Consider the following 21,767-nt stretch of genomic DNA (forward strand, 5'->3'; position numbering starts at 1 on the left):
ACAACGGCAGGTGCTGGAGTAGCTTGTGCACACCCAGCCGGATTTGTTGAATCAAATACAAAGGGAACACAGCAGTGGAGTGCGGTCACTGCATCTGCCGTTGCCTGTAAACTGTATTCTGCTTTAACTGTGAAAGTGAGGCCTTTCACAGTCAAGCGGGCCCCCTGTTTCTCAGCTGAGCGTGAGGCCCAGGGTAGGGGACCACACTGCCCATGCCTAGAGCGGGCCCTGCTGAGGATCTTCACTGCAGGCCGTCTTGTTGCGCTCGCTGTAATACCAGCGAACAGAGAGTGCCTCGAGCAACAAGGCAAAGACCGAGAAACTTAAGTTGTGAGATTTTGCATTTCAGCACAGTGATGTGGACAAAGACTGAAATGCGTTAAATTAACCCCTGATGCGTGGCATTTGACAGGGCTGTATATAGGTGGTGATTGGTGGGCTGTAATGACACTATGAATAATGGCAAAAATAGTTACGTTTACTATTTAAAGCGTTTAGATTTAAAGGATTATGGCTTCGTTAATTGTATTTGCATACTAAGCCAGGAAAATGAAATCATGCATGATCCTCGCCTCCGTCTAAGACTCTAAGTGAAAACTTTCAGTGGAAAAGCTATGAAATGTTACAATCTAACTTCTAGTTTCAAGGCATTCGCTGTACTGTATTGCAGGCAGATCTAATTGCAAAATAGAGGTTCAGCAGTAAGCAAGCGGAAGCAGCGCGAAGCCCGTTTTTAGCCCATCGCTGTCGTTGTGTGGTTTGAGCTCATGAACCGCCCTTTTCTGACAGCTCGTGGGCTGGTCTTCGGCTTCTTGCGACTGGAACCTAAGCTTGTTTCCCGTACGCGGCCCGCAGTGCTCGAGCCTCTTCCCGCCATGACGCGCCTGAGCAGCAACGACGTCTCTGCCCCGGAAGCTTCGATGAGTCCCAGTATTGACCCCGCGCAGGTGACCATGAGAAGGGCGCTAGCCCGCTTCCCTTTTTAACATTTTCCCAACCGGAACTATTCTTTTTTTTTTCTCCTTAAATTTTTTTAGTTTGACAAAAAACTTTATTATGCCTTTATTTCATTTTTGCATTCTTGCTTTGGTAAGGTTAAGTTGAATGGGTTTATTGTACAGTTGTTATTTTTTTAAGTGGATCGTTTGCTACACCAAACACTGTTTAGATTCATTCGTTTCACTTGTAGTACAGGAAAATTTAGTTGAAAGTACCTATTTTTCGTAAAACTAGTTTACATCACTGAGCGAGTTTTTAAATGTTTACTGCAAACCTACCTTTCAGAATTTTTTATGTGAAAGATTTGTTTCCAACTTTATCGCTACCTTTGAGTGTTATTAGTGTTCTCTGTTGCAGCGGGATGTTCGAAGTATTTCGTCGTCGTTCAAAACAGCTGCCTCAGAAAATTAGGCAGCTATAAATAAAACATGTATCAATTGGGTGCTGTTAACTGGTATGATATATATTCCGTTTTCAGATCGATATGTTAAAATGGTGGTAACATTGCATTTTTTAATCAAAATGTACGCCATCTCAAAACATTGGTAGACTTAGGGCAGTCATACGCACTAACTCTCCTGATACAGACGGACGATTCACAACTTCCTATGGTAGTTTGATGCTATTTTTTTCGGCTTCAATGCGTGGAAATGGGTACGTCACATGTACTTCCCCACATCGCTCTTCTAGGTGCTTTCTAGAATTGGTTGTGTATGTACAGTATAAATGTTTTGGTAACTCTTTACCCGCGTAATTTAACATGTGTCCTGGAGCTTTCCTTGACTGTTCAAGTGTGGCCTAGAATCAATGACATCCTGTTGTTTGAATTTTACACTTAATTTAAGGATAATAGTCAAAGACTAGCCCACTGCGATGTTAACTCTTTACGTGCTATATGTGAGTTTGACCTGTGTCCTCTATCATCCACTAATGATGAAAACACACCAGTTTCCTCACTATATACTAGGGTTGCCACCTTTCCAAGAGAAAAATACCGGCCGTTTGTTGCCGTTTCAGGAGCATGGAAAGGCACAACCATGATACTAAATGGGGCTTTAAACAAAATTGTATGTATTCATTTCTAACGTTACTTTTCTGCCTTTGTTTACTTTTTTTTAAAACCTCTTTTTGTTGATAGTTTGCATATATTCAACATTATTACATTAATGGTACGCATGTCCCGTATATCTCACATATATCTCTTTTTTTACAAACCGCATTATGGTTTCATTGTATGTCACATGCGTGGTTACATATTTAGGTTTATACATCATATGGCGTCAGATATATAACAGTTTTTCCCCTCATCTCAACTATTCACCAATATTTAACCACCTATCTGGGTGTCCACTTACATTATTGTATATCTTTACATATCTTCCATTTCGAGGTAGGCATTATCTTTCAAATTCCACAGTTTATGCCTTGTTTTTTAGGTCTCGTCTGGCTTTAGCAGCGCGCATTCGCTGCTCTCGCCATGCAAGGGCCTTTTGGAATCAATACGAATTCCATGTGCACGTGTATGGACGGACAAAAGATGTGCATGCGTATGGACAGGAGATGTGCACGCGTACGGGTCGCGGCGTTTCATCACAACGTGTGCATGGTGCGTTTTTGCTTTCCCTCCCTCCCCCCCCCCCCCCGCTCCTAACCATGCTTGTTGAAATCCCGTTCTTCTTCCAGTCAGCCCTTGCTCACATAGGGCATGATGGTCCTGGTGGCAACTTCTATTTTATTTTACTTTGATGGCATAATTTTCATTTGCTACATTTTATCGTCCTCCAGTGGATTTTTATTTTCAATATTGTTCACCCTTCAGTAGGCTTTGCTATGTTCTTTACGAACTTGTATGAATTTGCAGTCTTTCAGCGTCGCCCAAACCATCCACTTTTACCCGTCATAATTCTCAAAGCCAAAACGAACCGAATGTGACCGGTCTGTCAGCGGCGGCAGCCCATGCCCTAAACATAAATTGTAGCGCCGAGAGGTCCAAACTCTGGTAGTGTGGCACTCTTTGTTTCAATGCGGTGGTGCGAAATCTCCCAGCAGGACCACGCCATTTCACAATGAATAATTTGACCCATGCTGAATAATGCCTTTTTGAGACCCTGCAGACCAGCTCTTATTTTTTTACACCATTTGCATTCAACTGAAGTTGGTTTAGCAGTCTGCTTCTTTTGTGTGTTAGGCTAGAAGTATCGGATCAAAGCAATAATGAAAGAATGACATTTTAAAATTGATGACTGGTTTTTTGTGTCCAGTGCTTGCTCATATTCATTTGAGTATATTTTAGATGATTTGTTTGTTGTACTGCATCTATTATAGTTTTTGTAACCAAAATAAAGATTTTATTGATTGGCAAGATATCTTGACAGACACCTCAGAGACAGTAACGCCTGGATTGCTGAAGTTGCAAAAAAAAAACAACAAGCATTTGCAATGCAATAGGTCTCGCACTTACGCAAGTTTGAGCTCTTGGCATTGTAAATGACAATGCCTCTTATTTATGTTTTGGTATTTAAAACATAAATAAAAGCATTGCCATTTACAACGCTAAAAGCTTAAACTCTCGCAAATGCGATACATATTGCTTTGCAAATGCTTGTTTTAGAAAGCTGCGTTGTAATTGGCTAAAAACGTAATGCTGCCTTTAGGCTATTCTATCAGTTCAGTCTGTTTTAAATGTATTCACACCTTGTGCTTCAAAAAAGAAAGGAATATGTGCCAAGCAGTGTGGCGTGGTGTGAAATGTTGCAATTGTTTCTTAAATGTACTTCTGTTAGAGACTGCGGCAGCACACTTATAAGTTGGGATATAAGGATGTAGGGTATAACAAAGCTGCATGTTCCTTTGTCGTGACCCGTGGCTTAATGTGTGAGCAGTAACTGAGCCAGTGTACAACTGTTGACTGTTATCAGTTCCTCCCTGCCCCAAGAAGTCTGGCGTGGTGTCAAAAGTTCCAATTGTTTAGACTGTGGCAGCATAATAAAAGACATGTGGCCTGGCACTTAAGATTGCTATCTCCTTGAGGTTGCTGTTCTGTCCCATAGGAGCAGTGAAAAGAGAATTCCATTCAGGTAGAAGGAAAACGGAAGGTTTATAAGGAGAAAAGAGCAAACTCTTTATAAGTGTGCTTGGAGAGGAATACTAACATATATGAAGTTGAGGGCAAAAAGGAAACAAATACTATTTTTGAACAAAGTATTTAACAACCCTGCAGTCCGATTTTTAATTAATAACCCCGTGTAGATTGCAATGAATTATATGACATGTAGTTCCTACTCTGTTTCAGAAAGAATCCACCCTTGGTAACTCACTGTAACCAAAGGGAACGTAGTACAAATTATATAAATAAAAAAATACCAGCGCAGAGCAAAGTGTACTGTTCTGTTTCACATCTCACACCTGCCAACTCGTCTATGCCTTGCTGTATTTGCAAGATTTCAACTCGATTGGGGTTTAAACCTTTGTGCAGTCTGTGCATAGTTACTGCATTTATCAGCATTATAAATAAAAAAACACTCGTAATGGTAATTCTACATAAGTGCATAGCCAATAGGTCTCGCTTTTGGGACTTGATATAAGTGTTTACCCATGCAACAGTTGATGTTGCACCAAGGATATTGTGCTGCATAACTAAATACTTATAAGGTCCCAAAGGCGAGACCTATTGGCTATGCCAATGTTTGTTATTAAAATGTCGGTACTTTCTGGGGGTTTCCTGCAGGCGCGGCTGCCTCGGTGGTGTGAGCGGTGCTTGTGAGAGAAGGGCAGGTGGTCGCGCTTGTACATATCGTCCTCTGCAGTATTCGCGTCTTTCCTCATCATAGCCTGCTGGGGTCGCGTTCAAGGGAGGAATTTCAGGATTCCTTCTCTTCCCATGACCCGTGAACTGTTATGAATGCTGGTTTAGGGTGTGTTTTGTGTTCAGGGCTGCACCTTTCCGGGTGATCGTCTCATAGAGGGAAATGGTACACGTAAACTTGCTTAGGATCACACATTTATAACTAGCGGTGAATCCGAGATTACAAACAGAATCGTTAAGGTCTGCATTCGGCAATTTTACCACAGGAACCCATATAATTTAAAAAAAAAAAAAAAACATAACTCTTATGCGCAGAACGTGCATTTTAACGTTTTAAGGTGCCACAGACTAGAGTATTAGGAACTGTTAGTTAAATAGAAAGTGCGGCCAAGACTTTTTACACTTTCATTCAACAATAGATATGAGCATTGCGTATTTTTATAAAGTGCTTAATTTTGGGATTGGACCCATTTCTAAGCCTTTTGCTTCTGCTTTTAGCATTTTAAACAACTAGATCATAGGGCTAAGGTTCTGTCTGCCAAGGATCACGCTATGCACCTAAAACGGGATGCTGGGATTAGAGTTCCATAGTGGCCTATGCGGTCACTGGACTCGCCCCTCATTTCATTTAGCGGGGGGTTCTTGCTCACAATACTGTTGTTCTCCATGCATTTACCACCGTTTCACATTTGAATAACGCTCCTCAAATAGAGCTTCGATATTTTCACAGAGTTAATGCCTGTGTCCTGCTGTTTCCAAGGGTTCCCTAGTTTGATAGATGAGAGGACGGAATGTAAGTTGAGGCGTGATGTGCCCAGGATCACACAATGTACATCGCCGGAGCAGCCGTGATTCTGGTTCTATGTGTGGCACACTGGCTGTAGGCTGGGCAGGGGCGTCAGTGGTGGGCCTGGGGCGGGTGGGCATGGGTTGAGCCGCCAGCGCAGGATGCCCATGTGTGCCTGCTTCTCATCTCGTCCAGTTTGCTGTCTCCCAGGGTCCGACTGCCAGCATCCAGCCATTTGCGAGGGTTGCCAGATGCCCATCTCTGACCGTTTTCTGATGAGGGTGAACAAGTGATCCTGGCACGAGGAGTGATTGCAGTGTGTCAACAGCCCCTCAGCACCATCTGCTACTTCAGGGACCGAAAACTCTACTGAAAATAGGACTACCGACAGTAAGGAGCATGGTAGTGCTGACATCAGCGTAGCCCCATGCCAGCTGCCTGCGCCTGTGCCCACTGTGCCAGGGCTGTGCCGTGCGCTCTGAATGCCTTCCAGCGTCCACTGCCCACAACACAAACCGCATCACCAGTCATTTATTGCACACGGGGCTTTCACAACACTTCTGCAACCCACGCCTCCTTGTGTCGTGTGTGTGCCCGGAGGTCCTGTGTATTCACTTGTATAGCGCACAATGCAGTTCGTGATGTGTTGTAGCGCTTTACGTCTTGGAGAGAGACATTCGTGAAGCAGCCCCGTTGCAATAATCTGGAGTTTACCCATCACCCCTGCTTAAGATGTGGGGTGTAAAATACACAGTAGGGCATGGGTAGTGTATATGTACCTTTAAGGGTAGCTGTATGTATGCGGTTAGGTTTTGTACGTATACGGTTAAGTTATGTACATACGGCGAGGTTGTGTACATGCGGTTAGGTTGCGTATGTATACGGCTAGCTTGTGTACATATGGCTAGCTTGTGTACATATGGCTAGCTTGTGTATGTATACGGCTAGCTTGTGTATGTATACGGCTAGCTTGTGTATGTATACGGCTAGCTTGTGTATGTATACGGCTAGCTTGTGTATGTATACGGCTAGCTTGTGTATGTATACGGCTAGCTTGTGTATGTATACGGCTAGCTTGTGTATGTATACGGCTAGCTTGTGTATGTATACGGCTAGCTTGTGTATGTATACGGCTAGCTTGTGTATGTATACGGCTAGCTTGTGTATGTATACGGCTAGCTTGTGTATGTATACGGCTAGCTTGTGTATGTATACGGCTAGCTTGTGTATGTATACGGCTAGCTTGTGTATGTATACGGCTAGCTTGTGTATGTATACGGCTAGCTTGTGTATGTATACGGCTAGCTTGTGTATGTATACGGCTAGCTTGTGTATGTATACGGCTAGCTTGTGTATGTATACGGCTAGCTTGTGTACGTATACGGCTAGGTTGTGTACATACGGCTAGGTTGTGTATATATATATATATATAGTTAGGTTAATCTGCTTACACTGAGTAATGGGCATTAGATGGAACGGCACCATTAGGATTCCCCATCTCTTAAATTCAAGCTTTAATCTAAACTTTTCATAACGCCACAATTATGGATAAACACATTATAGCCTCCATAAACTTTAGTTGGTAATGAAATTGCCTGCCAGAGAAAGGGCGAATTGATTTAATCAGAAAAAGTGTTTTACTGGACAAACACTTTTTGAATTATGAATGGAGCGGGCGTGCTCAGCGTTTAACATATGCTTCCGTTTATACAGCAGCTGGAGTCGTGCAAAGTGGCGCCTCGAAGCAGAGTCCCTAAAGCACGGGTCAGTATCAACCCGTAGGCACGTGCCTCTGTAGGGGCAACGAGGGGTCATCTGGCGATACAACTCTTTCGTTTGAAGTTTATGATAGAAAAAGAGTGTGTTGCCTCCACTCCAAAAAAGAAAAATACGATCTAAAGTGAAAGTACAACAACACAAGCCCGGCGGAGCGTGGCGCGCGCGCCCGGGGCGGGGGAGCGCATTCCAGGCGGGGGGGGGGGGGGGCGGACCCTTTGAAGTGCGCTGCCAAACGGATTGCTTGGCGGCACGATGCGCGTGCTAGCCATGCAATCCGCTTTTTGGGAGCACTTCAAATTTGGCTCTAGTTGCACCCATGCTACTGTATACTATATGGAGTGCCCCAAAAAGCAGGAGGTACTTGGGGACAATGGGTAGGAATATATCCACGGCCTTAGGCTGTGCAATGGAGTTGACCCCAGCTGATTGTCCCAGGGATATGAGGGACGCGAGGGGAGCAGTCTCGATCGATACTCCCTACTCCTTTGTAACACTAACCTGACGGTGGCAAAAAGGGGTGTGATTCAGCTGTGGCGGATTAGAAAGTCCCCACGCAAAGACCATGGAAATCCAACATAGATTGGAGCATGTGCTATGAAAAATGTATGTGAGGCACGTGCCTGCCACAAAAAGTAAGAGAATGAGCTTGTAAACACGGTGAGGAAGATGTTCCATGAGGGGAGGGAGAGGTTTAAGGCCTAGCACAGCCTAGAGACAGAAGACACAACGGAATACCCGTGATATCACAGGGTGAGGGCCCGCATAAGGAGGTTTGTGCATATGATTTCTGCAGGGTCTGGGCCGGTACCCCAGTCAACTGATCTTGTTGTTTTTTTCCATGCTTCAAGTTGTTTTTTTCTCTTTTTGTGCGGAAAAGTGGTCGCTTTCAACTTGGTTTAAAAATCAATAAAGAGAGTCAAAAAAAGAGAGATAGTGGCACATCTAAAACAATCAACAATGACACATGACTGCAGTAAAAGCCACAGCCCAGAAGCTTTTTGGCAAAACTATAAAATTAAATAACAATTTCAATGTAACAATATTTCGTTTTCAAACAACTGAAAAAAAGTAGTCAATAAAAGGGATAAATTATTCCCTGAAACTATCAACTAGACAGTTACACTGATGTAAACCTGGGCTTTGTCTCCCGCCATTATTAACCTCAAATTGGTTTCACTGGGAGACGCCAAAACGTCTCTATTCAAAATCAGAATATTTTTGGGGGTGATCAAACTTACCGCGTAGTGGGCCGAAAAATAATATGGACACCAGATTATGCTATATCCCAATATATGGAATTAATTGTGCTCTCTTCTCAATTAAAACTTCTTCTTTTTAACAAACCACACTTTCTCCTTGCAATAAAAAAATCCTCGTTTCAAAGCATTTCCAACTTACTCCCTACACAGAACTAGCACAACCAATGTCTTTGTGGTATTCAAACATCGTGACTTGACTCAGGCCATGACATTCATTATAAAAAGTAACTGGGCGGATTAGAAAAGGCAATGCAAACGAATATCACATGTACTGACGTCACAACTAATTCAAACGCCCTTCCAACGTTATTGGAAATTGTTCCAGATGTGCAAGCGTCCCCCTGCCGACATGGTCAATTCACCCAATCATCTTTCCAATGACAACGAAATTAGCTTTAGTGAATGTCAGATGAACATTGCATGCAAAATATTCTATGGTTAAGACTGTGGATAAAAGTGCTGTATAAAACGCGATTATAGCTTTAGAAGAAATGATACACACTATCTAAGTGTAATGATGTTTTATTTCACTTCACCCTATGTACAACAAACCTCTAGTTCTCTTACGCTACACAGAAATTCTCACACATCAATTATCTGGGTGCCTGAAGAAACCTGTTCATCCAGTAGTGGCCGTAACGCAGTAAATGAAAATGTAAATTGTGGTTAAGGTGACCACCTGTCCGATACTTACATGAACAGTCTACGAACCCAAGCAAATGTCCGAATTCCGTCATCCGGTCTAAGATTATTTTTTAACGGATGTCATTTCCCGCAATGTAGCACTCCTAGTTCCAAAGGAACCAATACAGCCGCTGAACGTTTTCTCAAACTCGCCTGGCACTGGGAGGAACAACTAACGTGTAAGGTGATATAGGATTGGAACACTCCCGGTACGTCAGCCAATCATATTGCGCACACAGAATTCCAAGGTGCTGATTGGATGTGGATCTTCGCACGTGCATTTGTCTACTCTGAGCCGTTCTTCAGTGTACTCACTTAGGAGAGCAGGAATCTGACAATGGACGTAATTGGTTGTGTTTTTTAAGATGATAAACTGTCATGTATTTTACAGTAGAATGAATGTCAGTCATAACTAAACTGAAACCATTGGGAATGTCACAGCTCGACTGAGACCTCAGAAATCTACATCCACTGAGCACCCACATAAAAGCTAAAATGATGCTCTCGTTGCGAACCGAACATCCCTGAACAGGGAACGCAGGAAAAACTACAATGAACACTCTGATGTCTCGTCACTCGTGAACCCAGATAAGAGTGCCGAGATTATACAAAACAAGCCCGGCGGAGCGTGGCTCGCGCGTGCTTGGGGGCGGGGGAGCGCATTCCAGGCGGGGGAGCCGACCCTTTGAAGTGCTCCCAAAAAGCGGATTGCATGGCGGCACGATGCGCGTGATTGTGCGCGTGCTAGCTATGCAATTCGCTTTTTGGGAGCACTTTTAAAACCCGCTTACAATAGTCTCGCTTTGCGATCGCTTATGCGATAGCAAGGCGAGACCTAAAAAAGCATTGAAAATGCAATAGGTCTTGTCTTTGATTAAGTTAAAGCTATTTGCTTTGCTAATGGTATTGTATAGCAGAGCAATTGGCTTTAACTTAATGAAAGGCGAGACCTATTGCATTTGTAATGCTTGTTTTTATAATGAGATCCATCTATCCCCATGTTAGACTTTACTTAACCTCTAGCAGGTGAGATAATAAGTTTTCAATGGGTCCCATAGATCTTTGGGGCGTGATGTTGGTGGGAGCAGTTCTGCGAACGTCAATGTTTGCTCCTGCCAGAATATCAGATCTCGGAGCCAGTCCTTAAATTTAGGGACTCTTCCCCGTCCCCATTTGCAGACCATCTTGTGTTTAGCTAACAGCAGCCCTAGTGCTACATATTTCCTGTATCCCACCGCTATCTGTTCAGTGTAGCCCAGAAGAGCCAATATAGGGGCTGCAGGTATTAGTGTTGTCATCTGTGTTGGCGCTGTGAAAACTTGTTTCCAGTATTGGTTTATACTATTACATTCCCAGGATAGGTGCAAGAAGTCTGCCCCTGCGATCCCACATCTGTCGCATCGGTCATTATCTCTGATTTGGAATTTTTGCATTTTGGCTGGCGTGTAATACATGCGATGCGGAAATGTAAAATTAATGATGCGTTGGTGGCTATTTGCGGGTATCTGCCCAGTTTGTGCACATAAGTATTCCCACTGTTTATCTGTCAGTTTAAATCCTAGTTCTTTTTCCTATTGTACTTGCGCGGTGCATTGATTTGTCGCATGGGTTGTTGGAATATAATGATATAATAAGGAGACCATATGCTTAGGTGCCTCTAATTGCAGTAGCATATGTAACTGGGATAAAACCGGTGGTTCTAGGGGGAAGGATGGGGTATTCGCTCTAATACTCTGCCACAGTGTTGCATAGAGGAATACATCCATGGGCTTGGGGTACCCAGTGTTAAAAAATTGTTCCATCGTGTGGAAATTTCTCTCTATGTATAAATCACCCCAATTTTTTATGGTTATCTATCCTAGCATCTGTTTAAGCCTGTTTCCTGTAACTCTTGCATATGTGGGTGATAAAGGAGCAGTAGTAAAGGAGAATATATCATCGGGGCTTTAAACCGCTTGGCAATGCGCATCCATGCACCAACAGTGCACGCCACAGTTGTGGGGTCTGTTTCCCGATGCTTGGGAGTGGGGATTATGGCCCCCGCAAGGGGGATCGGATCGGTGTATCCCTGTTCCACTGCTATATGTGGTATTTATGCAGGTGGATTAAACCAGTATGTCGCGTAATGGGCCTGGGCACATATATGATAAAGCTCCAATTTGGAGACTGCAAAGCCTCCTTGTGCGTACGTTTTGGTGAGTGTATCCCATTTTAATCTCGGTTGCTTACCTCCCCATGTCAGGCGTATCCGCTCCGTCTTTAATGCTGCGAAGAAGTGTTTACCAGGGTAATATGGTATATTCATAAATAAATATAATAACTTAGGGAGAATTATCATTTTAAGAAGGGATGTTCTCCCCGCTAGTGATAAAGGCAGATATCCAACGCGTTAGCCAAGTTGCTATTGAGGTTAGTGCCGTACCATAATTCAGCCTCATTAGCTCTGTACGGTCAACCACGCTATCGGGTAGTCCATCGGGAATGGTGCTGTAGCAGCTGTAAATGGATACATTTGAGATTTTACCCAGTTGATATGTATGCTTGAGATTTCCCCAATGACAATGAACTCTTAGTAATGGATTCAGGTTTTGTTGTGGCTCTCTGATGATTAGAGTGACATCGTTTGCGTAAAGGGAAATTAGTACTTGCCTCATTGGATAGCGTAAAGCCCTATCACAGTGTTGTTGTCTTAGTTTGGATGCCAGAGGCTCAATAGCCAGGGCAAATAATAGGGGAGACAGCGGGCAGCCCTGTCTTGCCCCCTAGTAATTGAAAATGATGGCGAGCTCTGCCCGTTAAGCAATATTCTGGCTGTTGGGGAGCTATATAGCGGCCTTATCCATGAAAGAAAACCTATTGGCATTCCCATTCGTTGCCGTATCCCAAATATGTAATCCCACTCCACCGAGTCAATCGCTTTTGTAGCGTCGAGTAAAATGGCCTCGCTGCTAACTCTGGATCAATGTCTTGCATAATAGAAAACAGGGTGCGAAGGTTATGAGATGTCGCCCTCCCATGCATAAAGCCTGCCTTATCTGGCAATACCAACTTCTCCATTAATAAAGTTAGCCTGTTAGCCAGTACTTTGGCTAGGATTTTTGCATCATTATTGATAAGGGATAGCGGTTTATATGAATCACATTGGTCTGCTTGTTTCCCCGTTTTTAACAGCAAAGTTATTATCGCCTCTCTCATAGTCTGAGTCAGAACCCCCAATTTCGTATGCCTCTTCATACACGTTTTTTTAATATAGGTGTAAGTTAGTCTATATAAGTTTTATAGAAATCAATTAGGAAGCCATCTGGTCCTGGTGCCTTACCAGATTTCATCTGCATTATTGCAGTGCGTATTTAATCTTCTTCCATCAGCGCTGCTAAGAACTCTCATTGTTCGGTACCCAACCAACCCAGGGCCACGTCATCTAGATATGCAGCTAAATCTATCTGCCCTTGTCTTTTATTAGTGTATAATGTGGAGCAGTTTGTCGTAAACACTTGGAGTGTAACAGTACTATCTCTATGGGTGTTGCCTTCATGATCTGTAATGTTAAATATGTAGTTGAAGAAGGGAGGTCTCCGAATGTCTTCTGCTAGCGCTTTTCCGGGCTGTTCACCCTCTCCATATTATCGGGTCCTAAAGTATCTTCCCCTTAAAAAGGCTCTCCCTATCTGCTGTTTCCTTGTACTCTGTTTTTCCCTAGGTTCCTTTTGAAGGATGCCATTTACCCTACTATTCAAATCTTGTTCCATTTTCTTCAGGTCTGTCTCGAGCTTATGTAGTGTTTTACTAATGTCTCGAGGGACTCCAAACCCTTTAGCAATGCAAAATCCTCTGACAGTGACCTTGAAGGCCTCCCATACCGTGGCTATGTTTGGCACTGTGTCTGTGTTTCGCTGGAAGAAGTCAGAAATATCTTGACCAAGCTCTGTGTGGAATACTGTATCTAGTAGTATACGCAGCATGAGTCTACAATTCCTATATGGTGCGGTAAAGTTCAGTGGGGCAAGTGTCACTTGTACCGGTGAGTAATTGGAGTAGACTCTTGCTAAATTAGCTACCCTAGTGACCCAGGGTCCTACTCCTTTAGAGGCCACCCAATAGTCTAGCGTGGACCAGCAGGGGTGTGGAATTTAATAAAATATCTACTGGTCCATGGTGCAGGTTGCTTCCTTCATTAATCTACTTGTCCTGTAACAAAATTCACTTGTCCCTTTTGTGCCATGTAATGCGGCGACAAATTATGGCAGCAATCTCATTCTATAAAAGCTCTGAAATAGCCTCTCTGATTATGCCAGGGCTCCTACCATAGAGAGTTTGAATACTAGCAATTGCCTTATGTTGTCACGTTTCCGCAGATCTACATACTGAGGCTGAAGGTAATGGTAAGCAATAGTTCTAGGGTTTGAATGCCCTTTTGAGTCTGTGCAAACCTACTAACTTGCATGTTTTAAGGGTTTTCACCAACTCTCCTCTAATCTTTTCCCATACTGAGAAAGGTTGGAAATTTACTCCTGACAATGGCATACATAAAACTTCTTGCAGGGTTGAGAAAAAAGTGGTTGAGTGAAAGTAAACTTGCAAACACTGAGATTTTCGCATGAGCAAATGTACACCTCCATATTGCTCATGCTAGAATGCAGCTCACAAATATTTTCCAGGAGTAATATTTCTTGGCCTATTTCTGTAAAGTCTTGTGAATTCAGGAAAGCCGTATGTCTGCACTTAATGCAAGGACATGGAGGCACTTTTGAGACTTTATTTTATAATTGGTCCCATAATTAGGTCTGGTGTTAACCATGACATTTTGTGTTTATTAAATTGTCTATTTGCTAGCTTTACTGTGAGTGACAGCAGTCTGTTCTTTCACAAGGAGCATATCGACAAAGTCGTTTTGTTCAGTGCCAGGAACAACTGTGGCAATGTGTGCTTTTTGAGATCAAAAACCATTTTTGCTTTTACCAATGTTTATTCTATTGGTGAGGGCCAGGCAGCTCCCACACAAATAAGGATTTACAAAAACCATGCCAAAACCAAGTCACGCATTGACAAAAACCAAAAAGCTGACCAACAATTTCAGACCTACTGGCTTTACCAATGCTAGTTTATTTTGATATTTCCCATAATCTTATTAAAACGGGTTGTATTGATTTTCCATTATGAATATTTTTGGGAAATACTAGCATACATCAACACATTTTAATAAATGTGCGGCAAAGAAATGGTATCTAAAGGTTTAACAGTAGTTCAGTGAAATGTTTTTGCATTTTTTTGTGAACATTTTATTTTAAAAGCAAAGAATTCTCAATCTTGCTTTCAAGCTTCTGCAAATATTTGCATCTAATCAGAGAGCATTCTGGGAGCATTATACATAGCCTCATATTGCTAAACATTGAAAACCTGTGTATACATTTTCATACTGGAACCACTATCTGTGCAGTCTGAGCTTACAGCAGTTACGTAGAGCGCTCACCCTAATAATAAAGGCTTTGCATTAATGAACCATAAATACAAGTTTGAACAGCATAAATACAAGTTTGAACAGCATCAATACATGGACACAAATATTACCTTAACTACAAGCAATCTCTTTCCCTCATCCATAATGAGGTAATGTAAACAGCCAAAGGGGTTGTGCTGTAGGGGGTCGGGCCTACTTGTCCCAAGGACAAAAATACACATGAAAACTTGTTGCCTTTGACCCCAAACAATATGTCCCGGGCGTCGGGCTATAGGAATTCCACATCCCTGGACCAGGAAGAGTGGAATTTCGAATGTGTCCCTTCCCTTCTTCCTGGATGTAGGTGTCTCCATGTATCAATAAGGTCGTTACAGTAAGTAGGCTCTGCCGCCTTTTATGTGTTTTGGAATAATGGTGAGGTGGGGTGACCTGTCGCATTGAGGATTCAATGTTGTGTTAAAGTCTCTCCCCCAGATCAAATGCTTAGAGCCCATTTTACATATCTTTCCCCAAAGTGTAGCGTAGAACTCCGGGCTGTCCACATTTGGCCCGTAGCAACCTACGAATGCAACTGATTCAGAACACAGCTTTCCCCACATCAGAGAGTATCATCCTAGCTGGTCCTGAGCCATTCCCAATGGGATAAACGGGGTATTCGTTTTGATCAGAATTGCTGTCCCCCTAGAATATTATCCCACGGGGGTCTAGATGTGTCTGTTGTAGCATTGCTATGTGAATATTAATGGCGGTCTAAATAGGTTAATATCGATCTGCCTGCGTTTATGTGGCTCACCCAGACATTTGATATTTCATGTTATCAGCTGTATTTCCTGCATCTGTAGTGGAGACGGAGCTCCAGGTACACACATTGCTATGTTAGCATAAGCGTCTAAGAATTAAAACGCCATCTTGCCACTTTTGCTGCTTTTGCACACAACACTGCAGGTAGCTGTTATAAGACAAACAACTTGCTTGCTTTTTCTTCACATGGGAACGGTCTGTTGTTCACATCCCTAGACGTGCACCGCGACCTTGGCCTGAACACTGTGTGCAGAAGCAGTCCGGGCCAAATAACAATGTATGCTTTTGAATTCATGTTGATCGGCCCACGCTCTAGCCATAACACGCACACAGCTGCAAATATCTGAAACTCGAGTGCCTTTAATATTGCATTTTGCATGCATGATTCAGACAGTTTGGAGCAGAGGTGCAACTAGAGCCAAATTTCGGGGGGGGGGGGGGCTAAGAAAATATTTTGTGGGGGGCTGCAGGGGCTTTTAGAAGGGGTGAAACAGCAAGGCCGCATTAACATGCAAATGGTCTTTTAAAGACCTGTGAAGTGCTCGGGTGCGGCTGTATGTGTGCTCATCCCGGGCTGCCACACACGACGGGGGGGGGGGGGGGGGGGCTGAAGCCCTTTGAGTCCAATGGGTGTTGCGCGCCTGCTTTGGAGACTACCTTTTCAAGACGCAGAGCAGAGCTGATCCTGTGATGTGATTCACCTAAGCTGATCTTTACGGTATAGGGTTCCCCATTCAAACCTAGAGACCTTCTATTGGTTTAATAATACTAGCTTTCTTATGAAAGGAGGGTGACTATAATACACTATCATTTATAACATGATTTCTCCCTTCATTTTATATGGTATTGAAACAATGCTGGTTGTTTTATTTTTCATAATTTGTCTGCTTATGTTAGCCAAAGTACTGCATCTTAGGGCACGTAGTTAAAAATAAACATTTTAAACTATATTGTGTCTCTGATTACTCTTGTTGTGGACTGATATGAGAATAATAATAAAAAGGTGTTTCTAATTCCCACCATTCCTGAGAGTACTCTAAGTCGCTTGTTCTGGGTTGTCTAATCATTGGTAGCTTCGAGATGATACAGAGAACGAATGAGACACTGATGCTAGTCGGATAGGGGTTCTGGGTACTGAGGAGTTTTTTGGTACACCACAATTCACTGAGGTCCTGGTTTCCTGCGCATAGTTCTGTGCATGAGCAGAATCCCTGCAACATGGCGCTCCTAACGTTTGCTTTTCTTATTTGAGACGCCTTAGTGGTGCCTATATTAAGTCCACAACGCCCTCACTCTTGTTTCCGGATAACGGGAGTGATGGTTTTAAACTACCTAATAGTTACTATATAGGTTCAAACAAGCTTGTCAATTAAAAAGGGTTTTTATTTTTTACCCTTTTTAGGTCTCGGCTAGCGAAGGCTGCGCTTGCGCAGTCTCGCTCGCGAGATTTAATGACTTGGAGAAGAGGGGCTTGAACCCGCCCCTCTTCTCCCCTGGCTGGCCTCTTGAATCCTGGCCGGCCTCTTGAATCCTGGCCAGCCATTGGAGAAGAGGTTTGTCTCTCCGAACAGGCCCCGTCCTTTTCGGATTCGGGGGCGTGTTTTTTGCAACTTTTCTAATTATCTCCTCCAGCCAATGGCAAGAGGGGAGAGAAAAGAAAAACACGCCCCCGAATCCGAAACCGCCGCTGCCTTTCTCCGAGGCATTTCTGCTTCGCCTCGGAGAAAGGCGGCGGTGTTCATGGCGTCCTCTCCCCCCTGCTCTTGGCTCCCGTGTTGGCTGTTACAAACACGCTCGGAACCACACGTAGGTTACACATGACAACTGACTTACTTGATCCTCAGTTCACTAACACCATTGTCAACACGGCAAGGGCACCATGTTTCCGTTTTAAAAGTATCACTTTTAGTAAATAACACTAAATACAAAGATACAATGTGATGGACTGAGGAGAAACGCTCTTGAGTGTTAAATATGCTTTTTTTCCAATGTTGATGTTTGTTTGTTCCACTATTTACATGCCAAATATTTACACAAGCTCGGCTCCTGTACGGGATCATAGAACCAGAGCTGAGCCCTCTTAATTTATTGTCTCGTCCACTTCTAACATTTTGGCGAACGTAACTTCATTAGTGTGAAGCCCCGCGTGCCTTTGTTTTGGTTGACCCGGTCGCTAGCTCGGTGGTACTGCAACAGCCGGCGGAACGCTGATGCTCATTGGATGACAGCCGGCAATAGGCCTCCGTACCTTCCGTCTCTCGATGCACTTTTCCGGAGATAGCCGAAGCACCGAAGACGTCATGTTCGGTGACAGCCCTAAAGGGTTTGGTAAAGTACAAAGAGAAAGGAAAAGAGAAAGAGGCGGTGGGCCTGTCTGTACCCGAGGCAACCGGGACGCGGCACCCTTCACCCCCTCCCCACACACAGTCCCTCCCGCGACCCCTCCTACTCCTGGAGCCCGGCAGACATGGCGGCCAACATGTACCGCGTCGGAGGTATGTGGGGGAGGATGAATGGGAGCAGCAAGCGGCCGCTGCGCCGCACTGACAGCAGCAGTGATAGGAGCAGAAGTGCGGCGGGGCGGGGGCGACGGCGGAGGGGATGGCATGGCCAGTGAGAGCATCCCTCTCAGCAATAATAGCATCATAACGCACCGCACGTTGTACAGCTTTGCAGTATCGCCCAGCGTTGCTGCAGGCCCGTACCACTCCAGTGCACATCATGCAGCATTAGAATAGAACACACTGACCCAGCGTACCCTGAGGCGGCACATGTAACTTCAACCGGAGGGCCCCGACACCACCTTCCCCCGTTCACACACGTGTGTGGGCCATGGAGATGCTCTTGTTCTGTTTGTTGACCCCGGCAAGTAGGTGCCCTCACTCAAAAGATGGGGTTTGTGACGTTCGACCGCCCACCCAAAGTAGACACTCCTCTATTAAGTTGCCTTTAAACACTATTTGAAGTAGTAATAAAAGTAAATTGTAGAGCAGTGCCAGCTACTTTGGGTAACCAATATGTACACGTGGCCTGAGCAAGTAATGCTTTCTAAAACTGTTAGGGAATTGCAACAAAAAAAAAGTAATAGGAGGCTGGTATAGCGAAGGTAGCGTCGCCACTAAAAAATAAAGGACAGCACCAACAGAGGCTGTGGAGGGGCAAAACTGACAGAATACTATTTTATCTTAAAGTAGCACACCGGTAACCTGAGGGGAGCAGAAGGCGCCCTGGCAGATAATCTGCAAGCAAACCAAAACCATAGTGATTTACCAGAACGAGAGCAGTGTCAGTACCTGGTAAAGTGTAAAACATTTAGCAGCGGTGGAAGATGTCTTGTCTACTTTTCTATGCAACTTTGTTTTTTCGTATCTCCAATAAGCACTTTTTGCTGGGCTTTTAAGGATCTGGGACATGTTAGGTCCTGTGGTTTTTGCGTAGTGTTTCAGTACTGGGTTCAATAGTTTCTAAATATTTTCTTCTCTTTTTAAAGCATATTAATTTTTTATCCATTCTTAGTATGCGCCACAGTTTGTGTACCATTACTTCATGGTGGGCAGACGTGTCTATGCCCCTTTAGCCGTAATCGTCTACTGTAAGAAATTGTATTATCACTTTAACTCTTTCACTACCTCGCTCTATCTCACTACATCACAACATCACTCTATGCTTATATATCACTACCTCACAACATCCCTCTCCCTCACTACCTCACTCTCCATCTACCTCACTCTCTCTATCTCACTACCTCACTCTCTATCTACCTCACTCTCTCTCACTACCTCACTCTCTATTTCAATACCTCACTCTCTCTCTCTATCTCACTACCTCACTCTCTCTCTCTGCTAATGCAATAGGTATCACATATGCAAAAAAAAGCTAATGCCAATAGAAATGGCAATGCCATTTATTTAGGGATACAAAAATGATAAAAAAATAATGAGCAATACCAATAGCTCTACCTATAATATTGCCGAGACCATTGCATTGTAAATGCTTGTTTGTGCTACTGTTTATATAGATTGTTTTTCTTCTCTGTGTCCTTATGGCTGATGTCGCTATTGCAGCACATAGCCGCGCACCTCTCCGGCGTCATTTGACGCACTGCGGGGTACCTGACGACGGGATGTCTATTATATTTGTAGTGAGTGCCGATGCATCATATCCCTATGAATTGTTTTACTCTTGGGTTACCTTGCTGGCGGTGAGTGCGGACGATAATACGTTTAACTCTTACACTCCTACGGCAGTCCCAGTGGATTATACTCCATATAGGACGCAGGAGATTCCGGTTTCAGCTTGGCAGCATCGTATTTGGTTTAATGGTGCCCTTCCCCACAAGGTTACACTGGTTCGAATGGACCCTTTGTCCATTCCAGGGGCCACTTGGCCGGTGTTGGCCGGATTTACGCCTCATCCTCGTTATTTACGTGCCACGGTGGATGAGTTACGTCAACTCCATACAGCCCTGATTACTGTTCATTGGGCTTTGGTACAATATGTTTCACGCAATTTGCAGGCTGGGGCACCTGTTTTTGCGGGGCAACTTGCTGGCCCGGCCGGGATTGTTATTAGTTCCGTCATGGTTAATTCGGTAATGGGCAAGCGCCCCCAGAATAAGGATGATTTGCCTTATTGGCTTCCTGAAAAATTTGACCAGCTGGAAGCAGTATTTCCGAACTCTACTCCTGTGGAGAAGCACAGGATACTCACCATCAGTTTGCAGAAAGACTTAGTCCCAGAAGTGGCTGATTGTGAGAACTGGGGTAAGGTTTCTGCAGCGGTCTACTCGAAGTGTTTCGGCACCCCGTCTATGGCCGTACTGCCCTCCGTGATCAAACGTGTTCAAGATCAACACGGTCCGGAGACGGCGGTCGAGTTGGGAATGAGCCTCGTCGGTGTGTTCGTGGTCGCCACTCTCATCCTTGGTAACCTCAAGGGTGATGCGGTCCACTTTCAAGTGGCGAATGGTCTAGCCCTCGTAGACGACGTCGATAAACCCAGAGAGTTGCCCAAAATTATTGCAGAAGCATATAGGACAATAGACCGGAGCAGTTTAGGGGTTAAGCCTTCTGATCAGACCACAGTTGTGCAACAGCAAACTAAGATGGGTTCGTCTTTCAAAGACGATCGTCAAGCTTTTCCTAAACAAAATTGGAGAGCTAAAACACAAGGTAAGCAGCAACAGAAACGGGGGTGTCGTCCAGCGTTGCCTGTACTGCCGACTGGTGAGCGACATATGACTTGCGCGATCGCACTAGGATTAGGTCTCCTGATAGATTTCAGGTTACTGAACAACGTTCTCCTCGTTCTTCACAGGAAACATCGGTCTCACAGTCCGGTGGAGGAGAACGTGGCAAAGGTCGGGGTGCCCAACAAGGATGTGAGCAAACCGTCAGCCTGACGGTAAAGGCAAACAGGACGAGTTTGCACGTCAGTGTCCCCCGTTTCAGAAGAAGAAAGTTGCTGCACTAACAGCGAGGTATGCCACAGATAGTGAGAATGCAGCTTCGGAACCTGACATGGGCACTAACGCTGCTCGACAGGGCAGCGGAGGTTACAGTAGTGTGGCAAGCACTGCGTCCATATCTGGAGGCGACAGCAACTGACACGTTCATTACTGTAGAAACTGCGGATACTAGAGTGGCTCCCCCTGACAGACTATATGACATAGTCCTTTTAATAGAAGGTGACATCAAACGTACCATAAGAGGGATTTTTTGGGAGAATCTGACCTCTACATATGACAATCTATTGGCAGAGGTGGCCTGGCCCCCAGCTTTCGTTTTGGCCGCTCCTACAGGGGAGGAGGTAATCCTCCCATCCTTTGCGCACACTGTACCAAAGGATCAGGCTCAGAACTTTGCAGAAGAGTGGGCTCAGGTGCTTGCATCGGCGTTGTACCGTACTCTGGTTAGGTGGGATAAATTGTCACCAAGCCACGAGATTCCTTTACGGTCTATGCCCCAGCTACTACCCCAATATCCCATGCACCGCGAAGCTAGATCTCACGTCGCAGAAATCCTTGAACAATTGGAATATCAAGGTGTTATTGAGACATATGTGTCACCCATGAATAATCCTCTATTCACTGTAACTAAACCTGATGGGTTGTACCGCCTGGTTTTGGATTACCGACATTTGAACTCTCATTGTCTGGCTTGTGCTGTACAGAATACCCACAGTTCTGCCCTCGTT

The 21,767-nt window shown here is 44.3% G+C and overlaps 1 protein-coding gene across 1 annotated transcript in view; it reads left to right on the top strand.

Annotated features, from left to right (window-relative positions):
* The first annotated feature begins 782 nt into the window (after positions 1-782).
* SLC25A38 (solute carrier family 25 member 38) overlaps positions 783-21,767 on the top strand; it is a 268,806-nt gene continuing 247,821 nt past the window's right edge. Inside the window, exon 1 of the mRNA XM_085601115.1 lies at positions 783-947. Within this exon, the coding sequence (XP_085457241.1) occupies positions 876-947 (72 nt within the window). The 5' untranslated portion in view covers positions 783-875. The remainder of the gene's footprint in view (positions 948-21,767) is intronic.

This window comes from Triturus cristatus, chromosome 4_2 (assembly GCF_964204655.1).
Source record: "Triturus cristatus chromosome 4_2, aTriCri1.1, whole genome shotgun sequence".
Taxonomy (NCBI): Eukaryota; Metazoa; Chordata; class Amphibia; order Caudata; family Salamandridae; genus Triturus; species Triturus cristatus.